At 39.4% G+C, this 20,315-nt stretch overlaps 1 protein-coding gene across 12 annotated transcripts in view; it reads left to right on the forward strand.

Moving 5' to 3' along the window:
- Nucleotides 1-20,315, forward strand: part of LOC132395548 (zona pellucida-binding protein 2-like) — an 86,761-nt gene that overhangs the window by 23,858 nt on the left and 42,588 nt on the right. For 3 of the 12 annotated variants that reach the window (XM_059972328.1, XM_059972330.1, XM_059972329.1), the window contains exons 2-4: nt 1,420-7,564; nt 16,228-16,371; nt 19,990-20,202. In XM_059972328.1, coding sequence (XP_059828311.1) covers nt 7,489-7,564; nt 16,228-16,371; nt 19,990-20,202 — 433 coding nt within the window. In that variant the 5' untranslated portion in view covers nt 1,420-7,488. The remainder of the gene's footprint in view (nt 1-1,419; nt 7,565-16,227; nt 16,372-19,989; nt 20,203-20,315) is intronic. The other 9 variants (XM_059972321.1, XM_059972325.1, XM_059972324.1 and 6 more) reach the window with 7 other exon arrangements.

A 20,315-nucleotide genomic window follows, 5' to 3' on the forward strand; every position in this document is an offset into this window, starting at 1 on the left:
TAGATATCATCGTGAAACCTTGTATCTAAAAAAAGTAGTTTGACGCATGTCAGGATAAAGTGATCGAAAATGGCGGAGATGAACAACAATAAAGATAATTAGCATATGCTCCGGGATTCCATAATGGGGATAAAAAAAGAAAAAAAACACCCAAACTACAAAGCCCAGAAACAAGTCGATGTCAATTGACGCAAGCCCCAAGAAAAGCATAGATGCGAATACAACTCTGCCTATCTAAGTAATAAAAAATAATAATAAAAAAAAGTAATCTCTATCTCCCTTTACCAAATATAAATCTCATTACAGTCAACATATATCTCAGTATAATTAACTTGGAAGGATATTGTTTTTCTTGTAAAACAAAACGACCTTCAATTTGAAAGTAACCTTCATAATATTAAATAAGAGAAGAAAAACACATCCAAAACAACTCTTGAAATATTTGCACAAAAGAAAAACAATCACTATCTTTAAATTGTCCAATCTGTCTTTAAAACACAAGGAAATCCAAATAATTACTTTAAAAAACCTTCAATAAAGCATATGGAATAAAAAAAACAATTAATTTATTTAAATGCTGCAAAAACAAGTTCTAGATAGTTCAAACTTAACTACAGCCTATCAACAGTTTTTGCACCATATCTTCTGAGGTTAAAACCCTCCAAACCAGTCTTTTTCAGAAATAAAAATGCATTTTAAGATAAAGACTTTCTGTGACCATCAAATCTTCCAATCTTATCAGTCTTTACACCGCAAAACATTCAAAGCATTATAAATCATTCAACTTAAGACTTCAAATTCGTCGTCATTGAAATTTTTGCACAGAAGAAAAAACAATCACCATCTTTAAATAGTCCAGTCTTTCTTTAAAACGTGAAAAAAAATCCAGGTAATTACGTAAAAGAAACTTTATAAGAGCATATGGAACAAAAAAAAAGTTGGTACATTTAAATGCTACAGGAAAAAAAAAGTCCAGATGGTTCAGAATTATCTACAGTCTTCCAACAGTTCTCCTGCTATATCTTCGGACCAAAACAGTCTTTTTCGGAGTTAAAAATACATTTTAAGGTAAAAACTTTTATAACCATCAAATCTTCCAATTTCTTCATTTTACACCACGAGACAATCAAACTATTATAAATCATTCAATCTTCAGACTTCAGATTCGCCATTGGACTCTTCAGACAAAGAGTTAATAAAACAGTGCTTCAGCTGGATCATAGAAAATATAAACTCCAGAATTTTTAATAAACAACCTTAATTTTGCTGGATATTGTAATAATGGGAAGAGCTTCTTTTGATACGTTAGTTTCATAGAAGGAGCAAAAGCAGCACATTTCTTAACAATTTTGCGTGGAAAATCTTCAAAAAAACGGACTTCTGAGTCTTGAAATGAAAATATTCTTTGTTTTCTTGCAGGCTTAATAATGCGATCCTTGTCTCTAAAGCGGAGAAAACGCACAACAATATGCCTATTTTTACCTTCATCCAAAGATTCTAAAGCACCGATTCTATAAGTCGATTCAATCTCCGGGAGTTGCGAACGAACCCCCGGAAATAAAGACTGAAACATTTTAGCAAAATAATCCAGTGTGTCGGCAGATTCTGATTTCTCTTTTAATCCAACAATTCGAATATTATTCTGACGCAACCGAGCTTCCAGATCCACGATCCGTTGTTGAGCCTTATCCAAACAAGAAGAAATATCAGCCACATTTCGATTAACTTCTTTATGATCAAGTCACAGAGTCAATTTTTTCTTCAAATTTCTCTTTTAGTTGAGTTATTTCAGTGCAGATACTGCTGATTCGAGATTCTAATCTCTTGACCCAAAGGGGTTCTTCGGCAAACTCGTCAGCCTTTTTAGATTTCCCATTAGACGTGTCCGGATTTTGTCTGGTGCTCTTCGAAGTAGCCATAATTATAACTATTGCTGTACAGATTCGACTGAATAAAGTTGAAATTTCAAAGTTTAAATCGGAAAAGGAAGAGATTAAAGGCAGACAGTCAGCAACTGAGTCTTACATGTCCAAGAGCGGGAGGCAGAGTCCGACAAACTAACAAGGTATCACCGGCAGAATCAGAAAAGCCAATATATTCAATCTCTATTACACCATGTGCTATATTCAAGTTTGCTGATGACACCTCTGTCATAAGCCAAATTAAAATTAATGATGAATCAGCATATTGGAGGGAGACTGAAATCTGGCTGAGTGGTGTAATAACAACTTCTTACTCAATGTCAGCAAGACCAAGAAGCTGATTATAGTCTTCAGGAGAAGGAAACCAAAGTCCTCATTGGAGGATCAGAGGTGGAGAGGGTTAGTGACAAAATTCTTAGGTGTTATTATTTTGGAGGACTTGTCCTGGGCTCAGCACATAAGTGCAATTGTGAAGAAAAGACGGCAGCGCCTCTATTTCCTTAGGAACTTGCAGAGATATGACATAACATCTAAAATTTTGACAAACTTCTATAGATGTGTAGTGGAGAGGATATTGACTGGCTGCATCATAACCTGGTATGGAAATAACAATGCCCTTGAATGAAAATCCTGCAAAAGGTAGTGGATAAGGCCCAGTCCATCATTGGTACAGCCACCCAACTATTGAGCATATCTATATTAAACACTGTTGCAGGAAAACAGCATCCATCATCAGGGACCCCCACCACCCAGGACATGCTTCCTTCTCAGCTGCAGCCATCAGGAAGAAGGTACAAGAACCTCAAGACTCACAACACAAGTTTCAGTAACAGTTACCACCACTCAGCCATCAGGCTCTTAAAACGAAGGGGATAACTTTACACAACTTCAGTTGCCCCATCATTAAAATGTTCCCACAACCAATGGACTCAATTTGAGGGGCTCTTCATCACAGGTTGTTGATATTTATTGCTTATTTACTTATGATTGTTGTTTCTTCTGTTTGTATTTGCACTGTTTGGCATCTTTTGCACACTGGTTGAATGCCCTAGTTGGGCATTGGTTCTGTTACGGCTATTATTCTGTAGATTTGAGTATGCCCACAAGATAATGCATGTCAGTGTTGTATGTGGAGAAAATTAGAATATGAAAGAAAGGATGTAACACTGAGGCTTTATAAGACACTGATGAGGCCTCATTTGGAGTATTGTGAGGAGTTTGTGCCCCCTTATCTTAGAAAGGATGTGCTTGCACTGGAGAGGGTTTAAAGGAGGTGCATGAAAATGATTCTGGAATTGAAAGGTTTATCAAATGAGGAGCATTTCAGAAGAATTGGGGGATGGGGGGGATCTCATTGAAACCTATCAAATGTTAAAAGGCCTCGATAGAGTAGATTTGGAGAGAATGTTTCCTATGGTGGAGGAGTCTAAAACCAGAGGACACAGCCTCAAATTAGAGGGACATCCATTTAGAAGGGATACAGAGAGGAGGCAGGAGATTGGGGCTGAGAAAGAAATGGGTCAGTCATAATAAAATGGTGGAGCAGGCTTGATGGTCAAATGGCCCAATTCTATTCCTATATATGTGGTCTTGTATCTGTACTTTGATAATAAAGTTACTTTGAACTTTGAGTAACCATCAATTATACTTACCGTGCTAGCTCATGCTGCACTGTGGCAAACCTGATCACCTGGCTGTACCTCTACTTTTGGCTCGAGGCAGAGACTGAGAACTCCAGCACCAATAGTGAAGATCATAAAGGCATGGCCAAGGGAGGAGGAGGAGCTTAGATTTGATGGACTGGGCTATATTCATGAATCTGAGGGCTATGGCTGTATCCACTTCATCAAGACCAGTGTGCCTTCCAGAATTCTCCTGACAGATAAACCAGGAGTTTCGCAATCTGCTAAGCACTGGCACAATGGTGTTCAAGGCCTGTGATTCAGAACCCTACAAGGGTTTAACCTATGGAAGCCTTTCAAGAGAGTGAAAAGGCTGTTTTGTATGAAATTAGAGGCAAGCGGTTGCATGACAATTGTGGCAGAGTTTGCATGGTACTACTCCCTATTAGGCAAAATCTAATAGCATAAATGGAAGTGATGCTTCACACCCCAATGAGCTCAACACCTTGTACATCTGCTTTGAGAGGGATAATATTGCTACACTAATGCAAATGCCCACAGCATCCAGTGACCCAGTGATCTCCGTATCAGAAGTTGATGTCAGAATACCTTTCAAAAGGGTGAACCCTAGCAAGGCGTCAGGTCCCAAGGGTTTACCTAGCTGGATACTGATAACCTGTGCCCATCAACTGGCTGGAGTATTTAAGGACATCTTCAACTTCTCACTGCTGCAGATTCCCATCTGGTTCCCATCTGCTTCAAAAGGGCACATTCATACCAGTGCCCAAGAAGAGCAGGGTGATCTGCCTTGATGACTGTTGACCAGTAGCACTCACATTAATTGCAATGAAGTGGTTCAAAAGGTTGGTTATGGCTAGAATTAACTCCTCCCTCAACAAAGACCTGAATCATCTGCAATTAACCTACATCAACAGATCTACAGCAAACACTATCTCTCTGGCTCTCTAATTTGCCTTGAATAACAGCAAAATGTAGGTCAGACTGCTGTTTATCAATTACAGCTCAGCATTCAATACTATTATCCCATCAGTATTTATCACCAAGCTTCAAAACCTGGGCCTCTGAAACTAGATCCTCACTTTCCTCGTCAGGAGTCCATAGTCAGTATGAAATGGTAGTCACATCTTCTCCTCACTGACAGTCAACACAGACAAACCTCAAGATATGTGCTTAGCCCACTGCTCTTCTCTCTTTACACACATAACTAATAGCTAAGCACAGCTCAAACACTTTACAAATTTGCAGATGACACCACTGTTGTTGGTAAAACCTCAGATGGCAATCAGAAGGCGAGAAATGATCTGGCTGAAATGTGTCAGAACAACAATCTAGGACTCAACATCAACAAGACCAAGGAATGGACTGTTCTCTCAGAAAGGGGACATCTGGAGAACAGGTTTCGGTCCTCGTTGAGGGGCAAGCACTGGAATGGGTGAACAACATTACAGTATGTTCCTGGTGTTAACATCACTAAGGATCTTTCTTGCGCCCAGAATATTGATGCATTCAAACAGAAGGCACACTAGCTTCTCTGCTTCATTAGAGCTTAAGGAGTTTTGATATGTCACCATAAACTCTTGCCAGTTTCTACAGATGTATGGTGGAGAGCATCTGACTGGTTGCATTACTGCCTGGTGTAGAGGCTCCAATGCATAGGGTCAAAAGAGATTGCAGCAGTGTGGTGGACTGGGTCAGCTTCCTCACCATCGATGACGGCTTTAAGAGGTGGTGCCTTAAGGTGACATCCATCATTAAGAACACTCACCATCCAGGACAAGCCCTCTTCTCATCTATCATCAGGGAGAAGGTACAGGAGTCTGAAGACTCACAGTCAACAAACAGAAACAGTTTCATTGCCTCTGTCATCAAATTTTTGAATGGTCCATGAACACGACCTTGTTATTCCTTTTTTGAAAAAATTATGTATATTGTAATTTAAAGCCATTTTATGTCTTTGCACTATACTGCTGCTGCAAAGCAAAATATTCATGACTTATAAGAGAGTGACAATACAATCTATTCTAAATGAGCTGCCAAAGGTAGGTACATGAACTACATTTAAAATAATTCACTTGGACAGGTGCATGGAAGGGAAGGATGAAGATTGGGCCAAATATGGAAAATGGGACTAGATTGGGTGGGATCTTGGTCAGCATGGGCCATTTAGGCTGAAGGGCCTGTTTCATTACTGTGTTAGAAAGATTTTGGCTGTCCCTACCCGCTCATAATTTTATAAACTTTTCCAGTCTTCCCATCAGCCTCTACTCTAGAGAATGCATTCCTAGTTTGTCCAACCTCTTGTAGCTAATTCCCTCTAATCCAAGCAGCTTATTGTTAAACCTCTTCTGCACCCTCTTGAAAGCCTCCACGTCCTTCCTTTAAGGAGTGCATGCTCATAATGCAGTTGTATTAAACTTTCCCAGTGCAGCCAAGCCTAAATTGTACATAACTTCACCATGACTTTATGACTCTTATAATCTGTGCCCCTCCCAATGAAGGCAAACATGCCACTCACCTTCTTTACTACTTGGTTTACTTGCATTGCCACTTTCCGGTGGCTATGGAATTGGACCACACGATCCCTCTGTATATCATTGCTGTTAATCATCCTGCCATTAACTGACATTTCCCTTTACATGCGACCTCCAAAACTGCAACATCTCTCACTTGCCTCAATTAAGCTCCATCTGCTAAGTCTGGAAACAATGTTTGACAGTTTTACTCAGGATGTGTCCCAGAGATGCAGACAAGGAGTAAACTTTCAAATATGGTAATGGCAGTATAGACTTCTTCAAAACCAAGTCACATAGATGTACCTGTTACTCCTATAAAGCTGAATGTAATATACAGTAAGCCTGAAGCAGAATGAAATTCATGGAACTGCAAACTGATAAATTGCCAGGGCTTAATGACCTACACCTCAAGTTATTGAATGAGTTAGCTGTAGGATTAGGCAATACATTGATCATCATCAACTAAAACCCTATAAATTCTAAAGCAGTTTCTACAGATTGGTAGGCAATGAATGTTGCCTCTTTTAAGAAAGGAGAATTAGATTGGAAGCTATAGACCAACTGGGCTGACATCAGTCAGAAGATGCTCGAGCATATCATCAACAGAGTGGTAGTAGATCACTTAGAAAATAATTGCAGCACTCGGGCAGAATTGATATGCTTTTGTGAAAGGGAAATTCACGTTTGGCAAACCTGTTGGGTTTTTGAACCTGTATCTAGCCGAATAGTGTACTTGCATGTGTAATAAAGTATTTAATCAAGTTCAAGAGTAGAAGTTACTAATACATTTAGGGTGTGTGGGTTTGGAATGTTATGAAAATGTAGCTGGAAACCTTTAGAGAAGGAAGATCAGAGGAGATGATTTCCTGGTATTGAAAGGCTCAGCAAGGGAAAGGTAAGGTATAGTTTTCAGGGAGATCTGAGTAAGAGTTATGATGTGAAACAAAATGTGTATGAAAATGTGAAGATGAAAAGCATTAAGAAAATTCAAATGAATTGTTATTATTGTTAATAATACTTTATAGTAGTTTGGAAAAACTTTTACAGCTGCAATTATTGTAGTAGTTAACAGAGTATTGATCCAAAATAAATTTTAGGAATATAGTTAAATACTATTTGCACCTGTTGATAGTTATGAATAGTTGAAGTAATGCCATAGCACAAACTGTGAGATTTGTTATAAATAAAATGTACAGTTGAAGTAAGTTATCCAGATTGTGACTTATGATTCAATTGGAATTTGTGATCAAGAGTTTAAACAAAATATTAATAGATTTCTACAGATTATTTTCACTGATGTAACCATGAATATATAATACTATTTCAAAAATTGTAACTGAATTAAACCTTTTATTTCTAGTTCCAGTTTTCTTCCATGTTTACTCAGTTGGCCAGACTCTTCCATGCCTAATGAGAGATCTTTTGTTTCAAGGCTTTGTGGATCCAAAGTTTGAGTGGATTGGCCCTAATGGACTAATTTCTAAAGGTTTGGAGAAATGCTGTTTTTATTAGTGTGTTTTTATTGCTATATTACAATCATCCTTGAGTTGTAAATGAATAATGATCCAGGCCATGGATCTTTTAACAAACACTGTCAATGTTATTTTTCCACTGATTAAAAACAATTTGTGTGAATGGTGGCATAAGTTTTCTCTCATCTCTTCAAATATTTTTCTACTGTGATGTTTTCCACTCAAGAGTGTGATTAAAAAATAACAGAGCATCTTTGCATAGTTGGGTGTGAATATAAGATAATGTCATTAGTACTATTTCTAACACTGAAATTAAATAAAGATAAACAGTTACCTAAAATATTTAAATCAGTACATGGAAAGAGGAGCAAAGCATTCATTTGTTCACAAACAAGAGAAAATCTGCAGATGGTGGATATCAAAGTAACACACACAAAATGCTGGAGGAACTCTGCAGACCAGGCAGCATCTATGGAAAAGAGTACAGTCGACGTTTCAGGCCGAACCCTTTATCAAAAGTCCTGATGAAGGATCCTGGCTCGAATAGTCAACTGTTTACTCTTTTCCATTTATTTATTTAACTTGCTTCTGCTGTTTGTGGTTAATCTGAACCCTATCTCTATATTTGCATATATTTATTCTTCTGTTTTCTCAGCTTTAAAATTAAATTGTTGTGTGTGGAGGGCAGTTCCAGATTTGGAATACATGCTGTAATAGGCACTAACTCTAGCCTTTCAGACAACCTCAAACCATTGCAATATGGCTTCTACTGAAATAGGTCTAAAAGGAGACCCTTATCTCCCTGGCTCGGCACTCATCTCTGGAACATCTGGACAGTAAAGACACCTATTGTTTGTTGACACAGCTCCACTGTCAGTGCTATTATTTCAAACATACTCATCTCCAAACTCCTAAACCTGGGACTCAAAACTTCCCTTTGCAAGTGAATCTTGGGCTTCTAGACCAAGACTGCAATCATTAATGATAGGCAGCAACACCTCCACCATGATTATCCACAAGGCTGCATTCTCACCGCTCCCCCCCCCCCCCAACTCTCTTTCCTATATACAGTACTCATGACTTCGTGAGCAGCATATTCAACTCTAACTCCATCTATGTTTGCAAATGATTCCACCGTAGTGGGCTGTGTCTCAAATAATGATGAGTCAGAGTACAGGAAGGAGCTTTTGAGCCAAGTCTCATGATGTCATTAGAACAACCTTTCCCTCAACATTAGCAAAACAAAAGAGCTCGTCATTGGCTTCAGAGAGGGGACCAGTGCACATGTTCTTGTTTATGTCAGCAGGTGCTTTGGTCAAGATAGTTTAAAGCTTCATGTTCCTCAGAATGAACCAATAGCCTGTCCTGATTCAATCAAGCTGACACCATCGCCAGAGAAACTCGCCAGCGCCTTTATTTCCTCAAGAGACCAGGTGACAAAAAAAACTGCAGAGTTATGGATACAACTCAGTAAATCATCGAAACCAGCCACTCCTCCATGGACTGTCTGCACATCTCACTGCCTCAGTAAAGCAGCCAGCATAACTAAAGACCCTCCCACTCTGGACACTCTCTCTTCTCTCCCCTCCTGTTGAGCAGAAGATACAAAAGCTTGAAAGTATGTACCACCAGGGTCAAGGGCAGTTTCTATCCTACTGGCATAAGACTATTGACCTGTTGCCTAGTATGATAAGATGGACTCTTGACCTCATTATGACCTTGAACTTTAGTGTCTATTGGCACTGCACTTCCTCTATATCTGTAACACTTTATTCTGTGCTCTGTTACTGTTTTACCTTGTACAACCTCAGTGCATTGTAATGGATTGCTCTGTATGAACAGTATGTAAGACAACTTTTTCACTATACTTCAGTACATGTGACAATAAAATACCAATTTACCAAACTTTGGATATGCTCTGTGAGGCAATCTGTATCTTAATTGCACTCGTAAAAAGACCAAATCCAATTTTTACCACAGACTTTACACCTAGCAGAAATAGTCATCAACCTATTAGTTTCCCTTCCAGTATTGAGAGTCCCATTGTTAAGCATGGAATTTTAATTATAAACGTTACTCAATAAAAATTTTTACCGATTATGGGATTATGGCAATTTAGACCTGAGCTGCTCCAGGATTTGGATCTAAGAACTCAGTTTGGTTTCAGAATGCTGTTGTTGCACACTTCTGTGGTTTGTATGCTTTGATTTGATTTTTTTTCTCTTTCTCTGTGGGCACTGGAGGTTGGTCTTCCTTGTTTTAAATTGGTTCTTTGTGTTCCTTGTTTTGCGACTGCCTGTTAAGCAAACAAATCACAAAGTTGTATAATTTATATATTCCATGATAATAAATGCACTTTAAACTTTTGAACTTTGAACTTTATATGAGAAAGGTTTTGAGGAGCTGTTACTTTCTGTTACTTACAGTTTTGCGACACAATGAATGAAGCATATCTACAAAGAAATAGCAAGGAACTATCCAACTCTTCAAATGATCTTTTCCTGATCAACCTGATTCCCCTTTCTGTACTCATTAACATTAGCTTCATTTCTCAACTATGACTAGGACATGAGAAAATATTCATTTGTTCAACAGTTGTGAAAGCAATTTTACAATAATTTGATACCTGACCTAAATATATCAACATTATTTGAGTTCCTATAGATTCTGTCTTTAAAATTATTGTTAACTGTAGGAATTGGTTTCCCCATATGTGAGGGTAAAAATCTGTTTTTTCTCTAGGACCACAATCAGTTTATATGCTGAATCACCAGTTTAAAGCTAAGTCTAGAAAGAAATGGCTTTGGCCAGATACCTGTAGACTGAGTGAAAAATAGTTGTAGATGAAACTCTCTTTCTGACAGGGCTAAAAATAAAAGATAAGGCATTCAATAAGATCCATTGTGATAGATTTATCCAGAAGGATGATAAAGGAGATTTATGCATGCTTGCCTTTTTCTGAGGCATTGAGTTCAAGAAGTTAAATTGTAGCTTTGAAAAGCTCCAGTTAGGCCATACTTGGAGTACTGCATTCGGTTCTGTTCACCCCATTATAGGAAGGATGTGGAGAAGGTAGAGAAATTGTTTGCCTGGATTTTCTCTGGATCAGCGGGTGTACACTGTAAGGAGGAGCTCCACAGACTTGGGTTGTCTTCTCTGAAGTGACAGAAGCTGAGGAGAGACCTAATAGTACTTCATATAATTATGGTAGAGCAGACATCCAAAATCCCTTTCTCAAGATCAAAATGTCTAATTCTAGAGGGCATGCGTTTAAGATGAGAAGGGAAAAGTTCAGGGCATATATTTTTTGCAAGGTTTGGTGTGAGCTTGGGGTGGAATACATTAGAGGATTGCCTGATTGTTCTGCTGTCAACTTGTAGGATCAGTGCAATGATTCTACAGCAGACAAGAGACACTGCACGCAAACACTAAAGCTTAAAATCTATCCTCTGGACTTGTGATGTAGGACCAGTTTAAATATCCTCTGCTTTGGCAGAATAAACAATGCTGCCAAAAACAATGCCTTGGGAGAAAGACATTTTGTATTATATTGTTGCAGACTAATGATTGACCCTGACTTCATACTGTCTTGATGCAGATAATTCAGCCAGAATAATTTTTTATCAATTCTTACAATTAGTCCCTGGTTATAACAAATTTGGCAGAAGGTGATTTCTCACCAGTAAATTTCTTCCTGTTGTTATGTTCCAAATGTTGGCTTTGAAATGTTGAGCAACATTGTGGGAGTCTGCAGCAGTTCATGAAGTCAGGTCACCATGCCATTCTCAAGGACATTTAGGGATGGGCAGTAAGTAGTGCTCAACCTACAATGTGTCAATCCTGGAAAAATGAATGGGTGTATTAAGATGAAGTTAATCCAGTTTGTCATAGATCCTCAGTCAATTCTGGACTATTGTAGCAGATCTGCAGATCGCCCTAGCTGCTGGCCATAAGTTGGTGGGGGCGGAGGGTGTCCTGTCATGAACTCTTTGGATCTGTCGGTGAGCGTCGGGTCATGGTACTCCAATGCAGCTTAACGTCATTGATTTGTTTTAACTAGAACTTCTTAAGCAACTAGTTTAGTCATTTTCCTTATGTTCTTTTTTTCTTGCCACTTGGTTTTTTTTCAATGCAGGTTCTTCGAGCACCCAGTTCTTAGTTTCTAGAGTTTTGATTTTGCTATGCACAGGGTTCCCATGCTATATGCACTGTTTGAAGTTTGTCACGAATAATGTTCATCACTGCGTCCTGAATTTGGGTTCTGGCTGATCTAATATCTGTGTACTCTAGTCCGCTCAAGTAAATTTACTCTATAAGTCATCTGTTATTCCTCTGTTATGTTCTTCGAGTAAATCCTCACTGTTACTTTCTACGTTTGAGTCTCGAGTTTACTCTGCACCTGGGTTTGTTTGCCTGAAGATTTCATTACAGCAGGACTCAGCCGAGTTTGATCCCCTACCAAGGAAAGGCGGCTGAGATACTCACATCATTGCAGAAAGGCTCTGAAACTGGTAGACGAGATTTATGTTCTTCAGGTATGGACTCTTGTTCTGAGCATTCACCTGTGCATCCTGCAATGTTTGCCCAGAGCTAGTCTGAGGGGTCAAATAACCTACCATCTCGGGGTGGCACAATGGAGACCCCGAGTCTTGCCGGGATTTCTTAATACAGTGTACCCTAGTGTTTGAGTTACAGCCCACTAAGTTCCCCTTGGGCAGGAGTAAGGTGGCTGTTGTAATTTCCCTCCTTTCATGGGCTACGGCCTCTGGGAGAAGGACTCTATGGTGTGATTTGATATCAGTTTATTTTTAAGAATTTTGAAGAGGGTATTCTTTCACCCTGCCCGGGGTCCAGAGGCAGGCAGCATACACTTCCATTTGCGTCAAGGGGCTCGGTCCATTGCCGACTATTCAATTGTGTACTGGACATTGACAGCAGAGAACTTGTGGAACACGGAGGCTTTAGGTGCCCTGTTCCAATGAGGATTAACTTACCAACTCAAGGATGCTCTAGTGACCGCAGACCCAGTAAAGGATTTGGATGAGCTTATGGATATGGTATTAGAATTGATAATAGTATGTCTGAGTGAAGGAGAGAGAAGCATGGCGAGTTTGCCCAGAGAGCCAGCTCTCAAGATTGCCCAACGTTCCACAATCCGAGACTCAGCCCAGACCCTTCTCCAGAGGAGCCCAAACAACAGGGAAGAGCCCAGCTTTCCTCAGAAGAGTGAGAGAGATGTGTGAAGCAAAGGAGCTGCTTATGCTTTGAGGCTTTTACCCTGATTTGCAGGGAATCTCCCAGGACCGTCCAGTGAAGGAAGAACTGTGATAGTCTCCGGTCTCTCTCCTGGTTTGTCAAAATCTGGACTATTGTTACCTTCTCTATTGACTTTGGAGGGGGGGGACATCAACATTCCCTTTAGGGCATTGATGGACTCTGGCTTGGCAGGGAATATTTCAAATTTTGGTCTGGCCAAGAGGATCCAAGTTCCTAAGTTATGCCTCGACAAACCATTCGCTCCTGTAGCCCTACACAGGAGATCATTGGGACCTGGTCAAATTTCTTAGCTTTCTGTTCCGCTCAAGTTAATGATGGGTATGCACGAGGAAGCAGCGCATTCTCCAGGTATTCCCCTAGTCCTTGGTTACCTACTTTCCCAAAGTCCGTCAACCTTATGTTGGAATAATTGTCTTTCTGAAGATTCCAAGAGACCAGCAGAGGTCCCGAGAGTCAGTTGGAGGCCCTCAGAGGCCAGCCCAAATTTCCAAAACGCCAGACTGAATTTCTGCGATACCAACAGGAGTGTCTGAAATACCTGCTGTGAATTAGTCTGGAGTGCCTCCAGAGTATTCGGACTTGGTGGAGGTATTTAGCAAAAAGAGTGCCACAATGCATCTTCCAACTAAGGACTATGATTGTACTATCAACTTGCTACCAGGTATTTGTCCTCCTGGGAAAAGGCTGTATGCCTTATCTGCTCCTGAGAGAAGAGTATTCTTTTCACCTGCTGAAGTGGGATTATTTTTCACATCCAAACAGGATGGCAGACTGAGACCACCAATTGATTACAGGGTTCTAAATACGTTCAATCGGAGTCATTTGTTATTCCTCTGTTACGTTCTTCAAATAAATCATTGTTAATCTCTACCTTCAAGTCCGGAGTTTACTCCACACCTGGGTTAATTTGCCTGAAGATCTTATAACATAGTTGGGCCATAGCTGGGATGTTGAATTTAATTCTGGAGAATAGCAGAATAAGCCCCACCTACAAATTGTCATTTAAAAAATAGTACCAATGTACAAAAGTGAAATAAACACTTAAAACAATGAAATCAAATTAAGGTAAATGTTTACATTGTTCATCTGCATTCAAATGGATGCCTCACTGAGACATTGTCGATACAAGCAAAGCTGCACTTATGTTCAGTTTGTTCACTCTGTTACTGGAAAGATGTTATTAAAATGGAAAGAGTACAGAAAAAGATTTATGAAGATGTTGGCAAGACCTGAGGTGCTGAATGGTATACTGTATAGAGATAGGTTGAAGAGGGTAGGACATTTTTCATTGTTTCATGGGAGACTGATTTTGTACAGTGTATAAAATTATTTGGGGCACAGAGGGGAAAAGAAGTAGAGGGCATTGCTAAAGGTGAGAGGGAAAATATTTAATAGGAACCTGAGGGGTAACTTTTTCAACAGAGGAACTGGTTGAGGCACGTTCAATAACAACATTTAAAACACAGTTGGACAGGTAAAATTTAGAAGGGTATTGACCAAACTTGTGCAAATGGGACTAGCACAGACTGGCATCTTGGCCAGCATGGACCAGTTGGGTAGAAAGGCCTATTTTGTAAGTCTCTGTGACTATGAGATTTTAGATTAATAGAGGCAAATCCAAAAATAGGAATCCCTGTCAGGCTTTAGATACAAACTTAACAGTTTTCTTAGTTTATAAAACAACTATTGCAAACTAAAGAGTTAAATCTAAACATTATGTTTCATGTTTAAATTTTTCACCAGTTTTCAACACAGCCATTAAATTTCAGTTATAGATATAACTATTTATAGATATAAAACTATCAATATTGAAAGGCCTAGATAGAGTGAACGTAGAGATGATGTTTCCTGCAGTGGGGCAGTCTAGGACCAGAGACCACAGCCTCAGAATAGAAGAACGTTGTAATGTGTCAATCTATTAGTTTTAGCGGAATGACCCCCCCCCCCCCAGCAGTAATTATTGACTGAAATCTTATGCATAAACACCGATTTTTTGCTCTCTTTCTGCAAAATGAACATATACGTTAACTCTCTTCCGAGTGCATGACTTTATTTATTTGATATGTAGTCATACAGACACAACAGTCATCCCTTTGGAACAGAGATAGAGGCATAGAAACATAGAAAACCTACAGCACAATACAGGCCCTTCGGCCCACAAAGATGTGCTAAATATGTCCCTACCTTAGAAATTACTAGGCTTACCCAAAACCCTCTATTTTTCTAAGCTCTATGTACCTATCCAAAAGTCACTTAAAAGACCCTATCGTATCCACCTCCACCACCGTTGCCGGCAGCCCATTCCATGCACTCACCACTCTCTGAGTAAAAAACTGAGGAAAAACATCTCCTCTCCTTAGCTAGAGAGTGGTGAATTTGTGGAATTAATTTCCACAGACGGTTGTGGAGGCCAAGTCATTGGTTGTATTTACAATGGGGGTTGGTAGGTTCTTGATTAGTAAGGGCATCAAAGATTACACTGAGGAGGCAGTGGAATGGAGTTGAGAGGGCTTGACAGATGAGCCATATAGCCTAATTACGGAATGACAGATGAGCCAAATAGCCTAATTCTGCGCCTATGCCATATTATCTTGTGCTAATACACTTTGGATAATTGAACTCGAAAGTGGAGTACAAAGTCAATGGCAGGATTCTTTGGAGTGTTAAGGAACAGAAGGAATGGGGTCCAAGTGAGAGAGGAAGTATATAATAGGAACTAGGATATCCCAGTAGGATATGCCCCAGCAGTTGTTGGTGTTCCTTTCCACGCCTTGTGGCACATCATGCAGCAATCTTGCCATATCTTTAGCCTCTTTTTGTTGGGTTTTTACAAAAGTGAGTTGCTAGCTTGACGCTCAACCCAGCATGGATGGAAAGCATGCAAGGAGCCAGCTGAGTTCAAGCCCGGGATCACTCTCCTCGAGGCCCAGTGAGGATGCCACTACACTACCAGCGGCCGGCTGTGTTCCAGGAAATAAGATGGCAGAGCACACCTGATGAGCCAAGTACCCTAATTCTGCTCCTCTGTTTTATGGGCATGTATGGAGGAAGGTATATATTACATAAAGTAAACATAGAAAGCATACATTTTCAGGAATTGTCACAGACCTCATACATCGACTACATTCTCTTTCAACAAATGCTACTTGAGTGGCTGAGCTTTTCCAGCATTTCTGCTTTTATCACATAAATTTCTCTATTCCCAAAATAAACCTATCTGTCTTTTTTCTTTAGAAATGTAGAGCGATGAGTAATATGATGCCTGAAGTGAAATATAGTTAGAAATTATGCTGTTAGCCCATCTTTTGGAACTGATTATATAATACTATTTTGTGTAATGTTTTCCATTACATTATTACAACTGTGACTGTTGTAAATCTGCTGTTTTCATTTTATTTAGAATCACAAAGATTTGTCATCACAGACAATGGAAACTTGGTGTTTGATACCATTTATGTAGTTGATTCTGGAAATTACACCTGCAATCTTATGTACAGACTTGATTTGAAACAAGTGACAAGATTGGTCAGATATACAGTCTATGGTAAGTCTTGCACTCTTTTAGAAATGTTGATATTCCCAGCATGAATGTTTTCCTTCATTTACTCCTTAAATTCAGTTTAAAAACTTGTAATTGCCTTGGTGTATCTGGTGCTCCAGCATGAGGTTGTGGGTGGAAACGAGAAGCACTGCGTCGAATAATTTTAAGATCTCTATTTAGTTATTAACATTTAATAACTGTGAACAGCTGTAAAAAAATTCAGTTGTTTATTTAAAAATTAGTTTCCATGTATTTTTATGTTGTAAAACTTATTTAAATATCTTCCACTTCTGGCTTATTTTTAACCGTGTTCTATGTTTTGGTTCCTAAAGTATATTACACTATTGTCCTTTTACCTTTGACATCTCCAGAGATATTCCAGATTTTGCTATTCTAAGCTGCAAAAAATATACAGTGCCTGTTAAAAGTATTCAACACCCCTTGGAAGTTTTCATATATTATGGTTTTACAACATTGAATCACAATGGATTTAATGTGGTTTTTTGACAATGATCAACAGAAAAAGACTCCTTCGTGTCAAAGTGAAAACAGATCTCTACAAAATTATCTAAACTAACCTAACAAATATAAAACAAAACATAATTGATTACATAACTATTCACACCCTTTTATATGACACACTAAATCATCACTGGTGTAGCCAATTGGTTCCAGAAGTCACATAATTAGTTAAGGTGTCCTAGCTATATATAAACCTGTGTGCAGTCAAGGTGTTTTCATTGATTGTATTAAAACTACACCTGCATCTGGAAGGTTCAACTGCTGTTGAGTCAGAATCCTGGCAAAAACTACACCAGAAAGACAAGAGAACACTCCAAGCAACTCCGCAAAAGGGGTTTGAAAAGCACAAGTCAGGAGATGGATACAAGAAAATTTCCAATTTACTGAATACCCCTTGGAGTACAGGTAAGTCAATCATCCAGAAATGGAAAGAATATAGCACAGCTGTAAATCTCCCTAAAGCAGGCTGCCCTCAAAAACTGAGTGACAGTGCAAGAAGGGGACTAGTGAGGGAGGCACCAAGAGACCTATGACAACCCTGGAGGAATTATAAGCTTCAGTGGCTGAGATGGGAGAGACCTGTTGCCCATGTGCTTAACCAGTCGCATTTTATGGGAGAGTGGCAAAGGGAGAGCAACTGTTGAAAAAAACACATGAAATCTCAGCTAGAGTTTGCCCAAAGGCATGTGGGAGAGTCTGAAGTCAGCTAGAAGAAGATTCTCTGGTCTAATGAAATCAAAATTGAGACTTGTGGCCATCAGACTAAATGATATGTTTGGCGTAAGCCATAAACCACACATCATCAAAAATACATTATCCTTGAAACATGGTGGTGGCTGCATCATGTTGTGGGGATGCTTCACTACAGCAGGCCCTGGAAGGCTTGTGAAGGTAGCGCGTCAAATGAATGCAGCAAAATACAGGGAAATCCTGGGGGGAAATCTGATGTAGTCTGTGAGAGAACTGATACTTGAGAGAAGATCTGTTTTCCCGCAAGACAATGCCCCAAGCATAAAGCCAAAGCTACACAGGAATGGCTTAAAAACAACAAAGTTAATGTCCTGGAGTAGCCAAGTTGGAGTCCCGAACTCAATCAAATTGAGAATTTGTGGTTGGACTTGAAAAGGGCTGTTCACTCACAATCTCCATGCAATCTGACGCAGCATGAGCAGTTTTGTAAATAAGAAGGGGAAAAATTGTAGTGTACAGATGTACAAAGCTGAAAGAGACACAGACTCAAGGCTATAATTGCTGCCAAAGGTGCACCTAATAAATACTGACTTGAAGAGGGTGAGTAATTATGCAATCAGTTATTTTGTGTTTGATAACTAATAAATTTAGACCAATTTGTGGAAATGTTTTCACTTTCACACAAAAGAGTCTTTTTTTTTGATCAGTGTCAAAAAAGCCAAATTAAATCCACTGTGATTCAATGTTGTGAAACAATAAAACATGAAAACTTCCAAGGGGGTGTGAATACTTTTTATAGGCACTGTATGGTTGGACTGTCCACCTTTTCTTCATACTCATTCCAAGAATTAATCCAGTTCCAGAAATTAATGCCCATTATACTTTCACTTCAATTATGAAACCAATCCCATACACAGTAGTCTGGATGTAGCCTGACGAATGCTCTATTACACCTGCAGCATGCTTTCCTCCAGCAATAAGCAATATTATTCTGTCAGCTTTTTCAATGGTTTGTTGAACCTATATACAAGACTTCTGTGAATCATGCATTGGAACACACAGCTTCCTCTGCATCTCAGAGCTGTGCAGTCTCTTACCATTTAAACAATATTTTTCTTGCCCAACTGGACAAATTTACATTTTCCTGTGTCATCAGCCTTTGCTAGATCTTTGCCTGCTGATTTTCCATTAGCTTTAGGCCCTTTGGATTGTCCAAAATCATGGGTGTCTTTCTTTGTGTATGGTATGGTTTCAGCCAGAAGAAGTTAGAGCATTTCTCCAATCAAATTCAGCCTTCTGCAAACATTTGTTGCATCCACCTATCACCTACCAGCTTCTGTCATTAGTCCTTTTCTATTCCATTTGTCTATCACCCCTCCTCCCCTTGGTCGGCATATCATTTGCTAGCTCTTGTTCCATCCTTTCTCATCTCCTTTGTATACTGGCTGGTTCCCATTTTTCATTTGCACCAAAACATCAGACGGTTGAGGAAGTTTGGTATGTGCCTTCAAATCCCAAGAACTTTCTACAGGGGCGCAACTGAGAGCATCCTGACTGATTGCATCACTGCCTGGTATGGGAACTGTACCTCCCTTAATTGCAGAATTCTGCAGAGAGTGGTGCGGACAGCCCAGCTCATCTGTAGTTGTGAACTTCCCATGATTAAGGACGTTAACAAGGACAGGTGTGTAAAAAGGGCCCGTAGGATCACTGGGGACCCAAGTCATCCCAACCACAATCTATTCCAGCTGCTACCATCCAGTAAGCAGTACCACAGCATAAAAGCCAGGACCAGCATGCTCCGGGACAGCTTCTTCCACCAGGCCATCAGACTGATGAACTCACGCTGATCTGAGTGTACTCTACATTACATTGACTGTTCTATTTATTATAAATTACTATGATTGCACATGGCACATTTAGATGGAGATGTAATGTAAAGATTTTTACCGCTCATCTATGTGGAGGATGTAAGAAATAGTCAATTCAATTCAATGTCCATCAACAGATGTTGCCTGACCCATTAACTTCCTCCAGCATTGTGTTTAATTTTGGCTTCTGATTCCTTAATTAGTGCAGTTCCCTGACTCACTTTCCCAATACGAACTCCTTCAACAGAGCCCAGGCCTCATAGAGATCATCCATATGCAACCATTATCATGAATCTCTCATGCTTTCTATAACAGCTTGTGCTCAGCTAGTGGGCAACTTGAACAGAAACTCCCCTACCATTTTAAAATGAGAGAAATTTTAAGATTTACTGCCATTCCAGGGTAATAAACTCTTACATTCAGCATTTTAATGTGCATCTTCTGACTGCTTTCATTTGTATGAATTAATTTAAAACATGCTGCATAATCAGCAGATTGCTATTTACTAATATATTTGTTGTTAATTATCTTTTTCAAGTGTATCACAATCCAAACAAAAGTGTCCGCCTGGAAGCAGATTTCTATGCAACTAAGTGTAACAACAATGAAATTACTAAGTTTGAGAAACACTTGCAGAAGCAGTTGGAAGATGCTGTCCAGGATTTGCAGTGTGAGGTGCATCACTGGAATTCTGCATGTCACGGTATCAAACCCTCACCAATGAGTCATATATTTAATTTTCAATTCATTGGTAGGTAAATTTTAATTCAGATTAATGGTCAGTTTCCCCTACAGTACATCCTTTATAAGATTGAAGTTTGACTTGGTGAGATAGATAACCATTTTCGTTGTAAAATTAACAAT

The sequence above is a fragment of the Hypanus sabinus genome, chromosome 6 (assembly GCF_030144855.1).
Source record: "Hypanus sabinus isolate sHypSab1 chromosome 6, sHypSab1.hap1, whole genome shotgun sequence".
Classification (NCBI taxonomy): domain Eukaryota; kingdom Metazoa; phylum Chordata; class Chondrichthyes; order Myliobatiformes; family Dasyatidae; genus Hypanus; species Hypanus sabinus.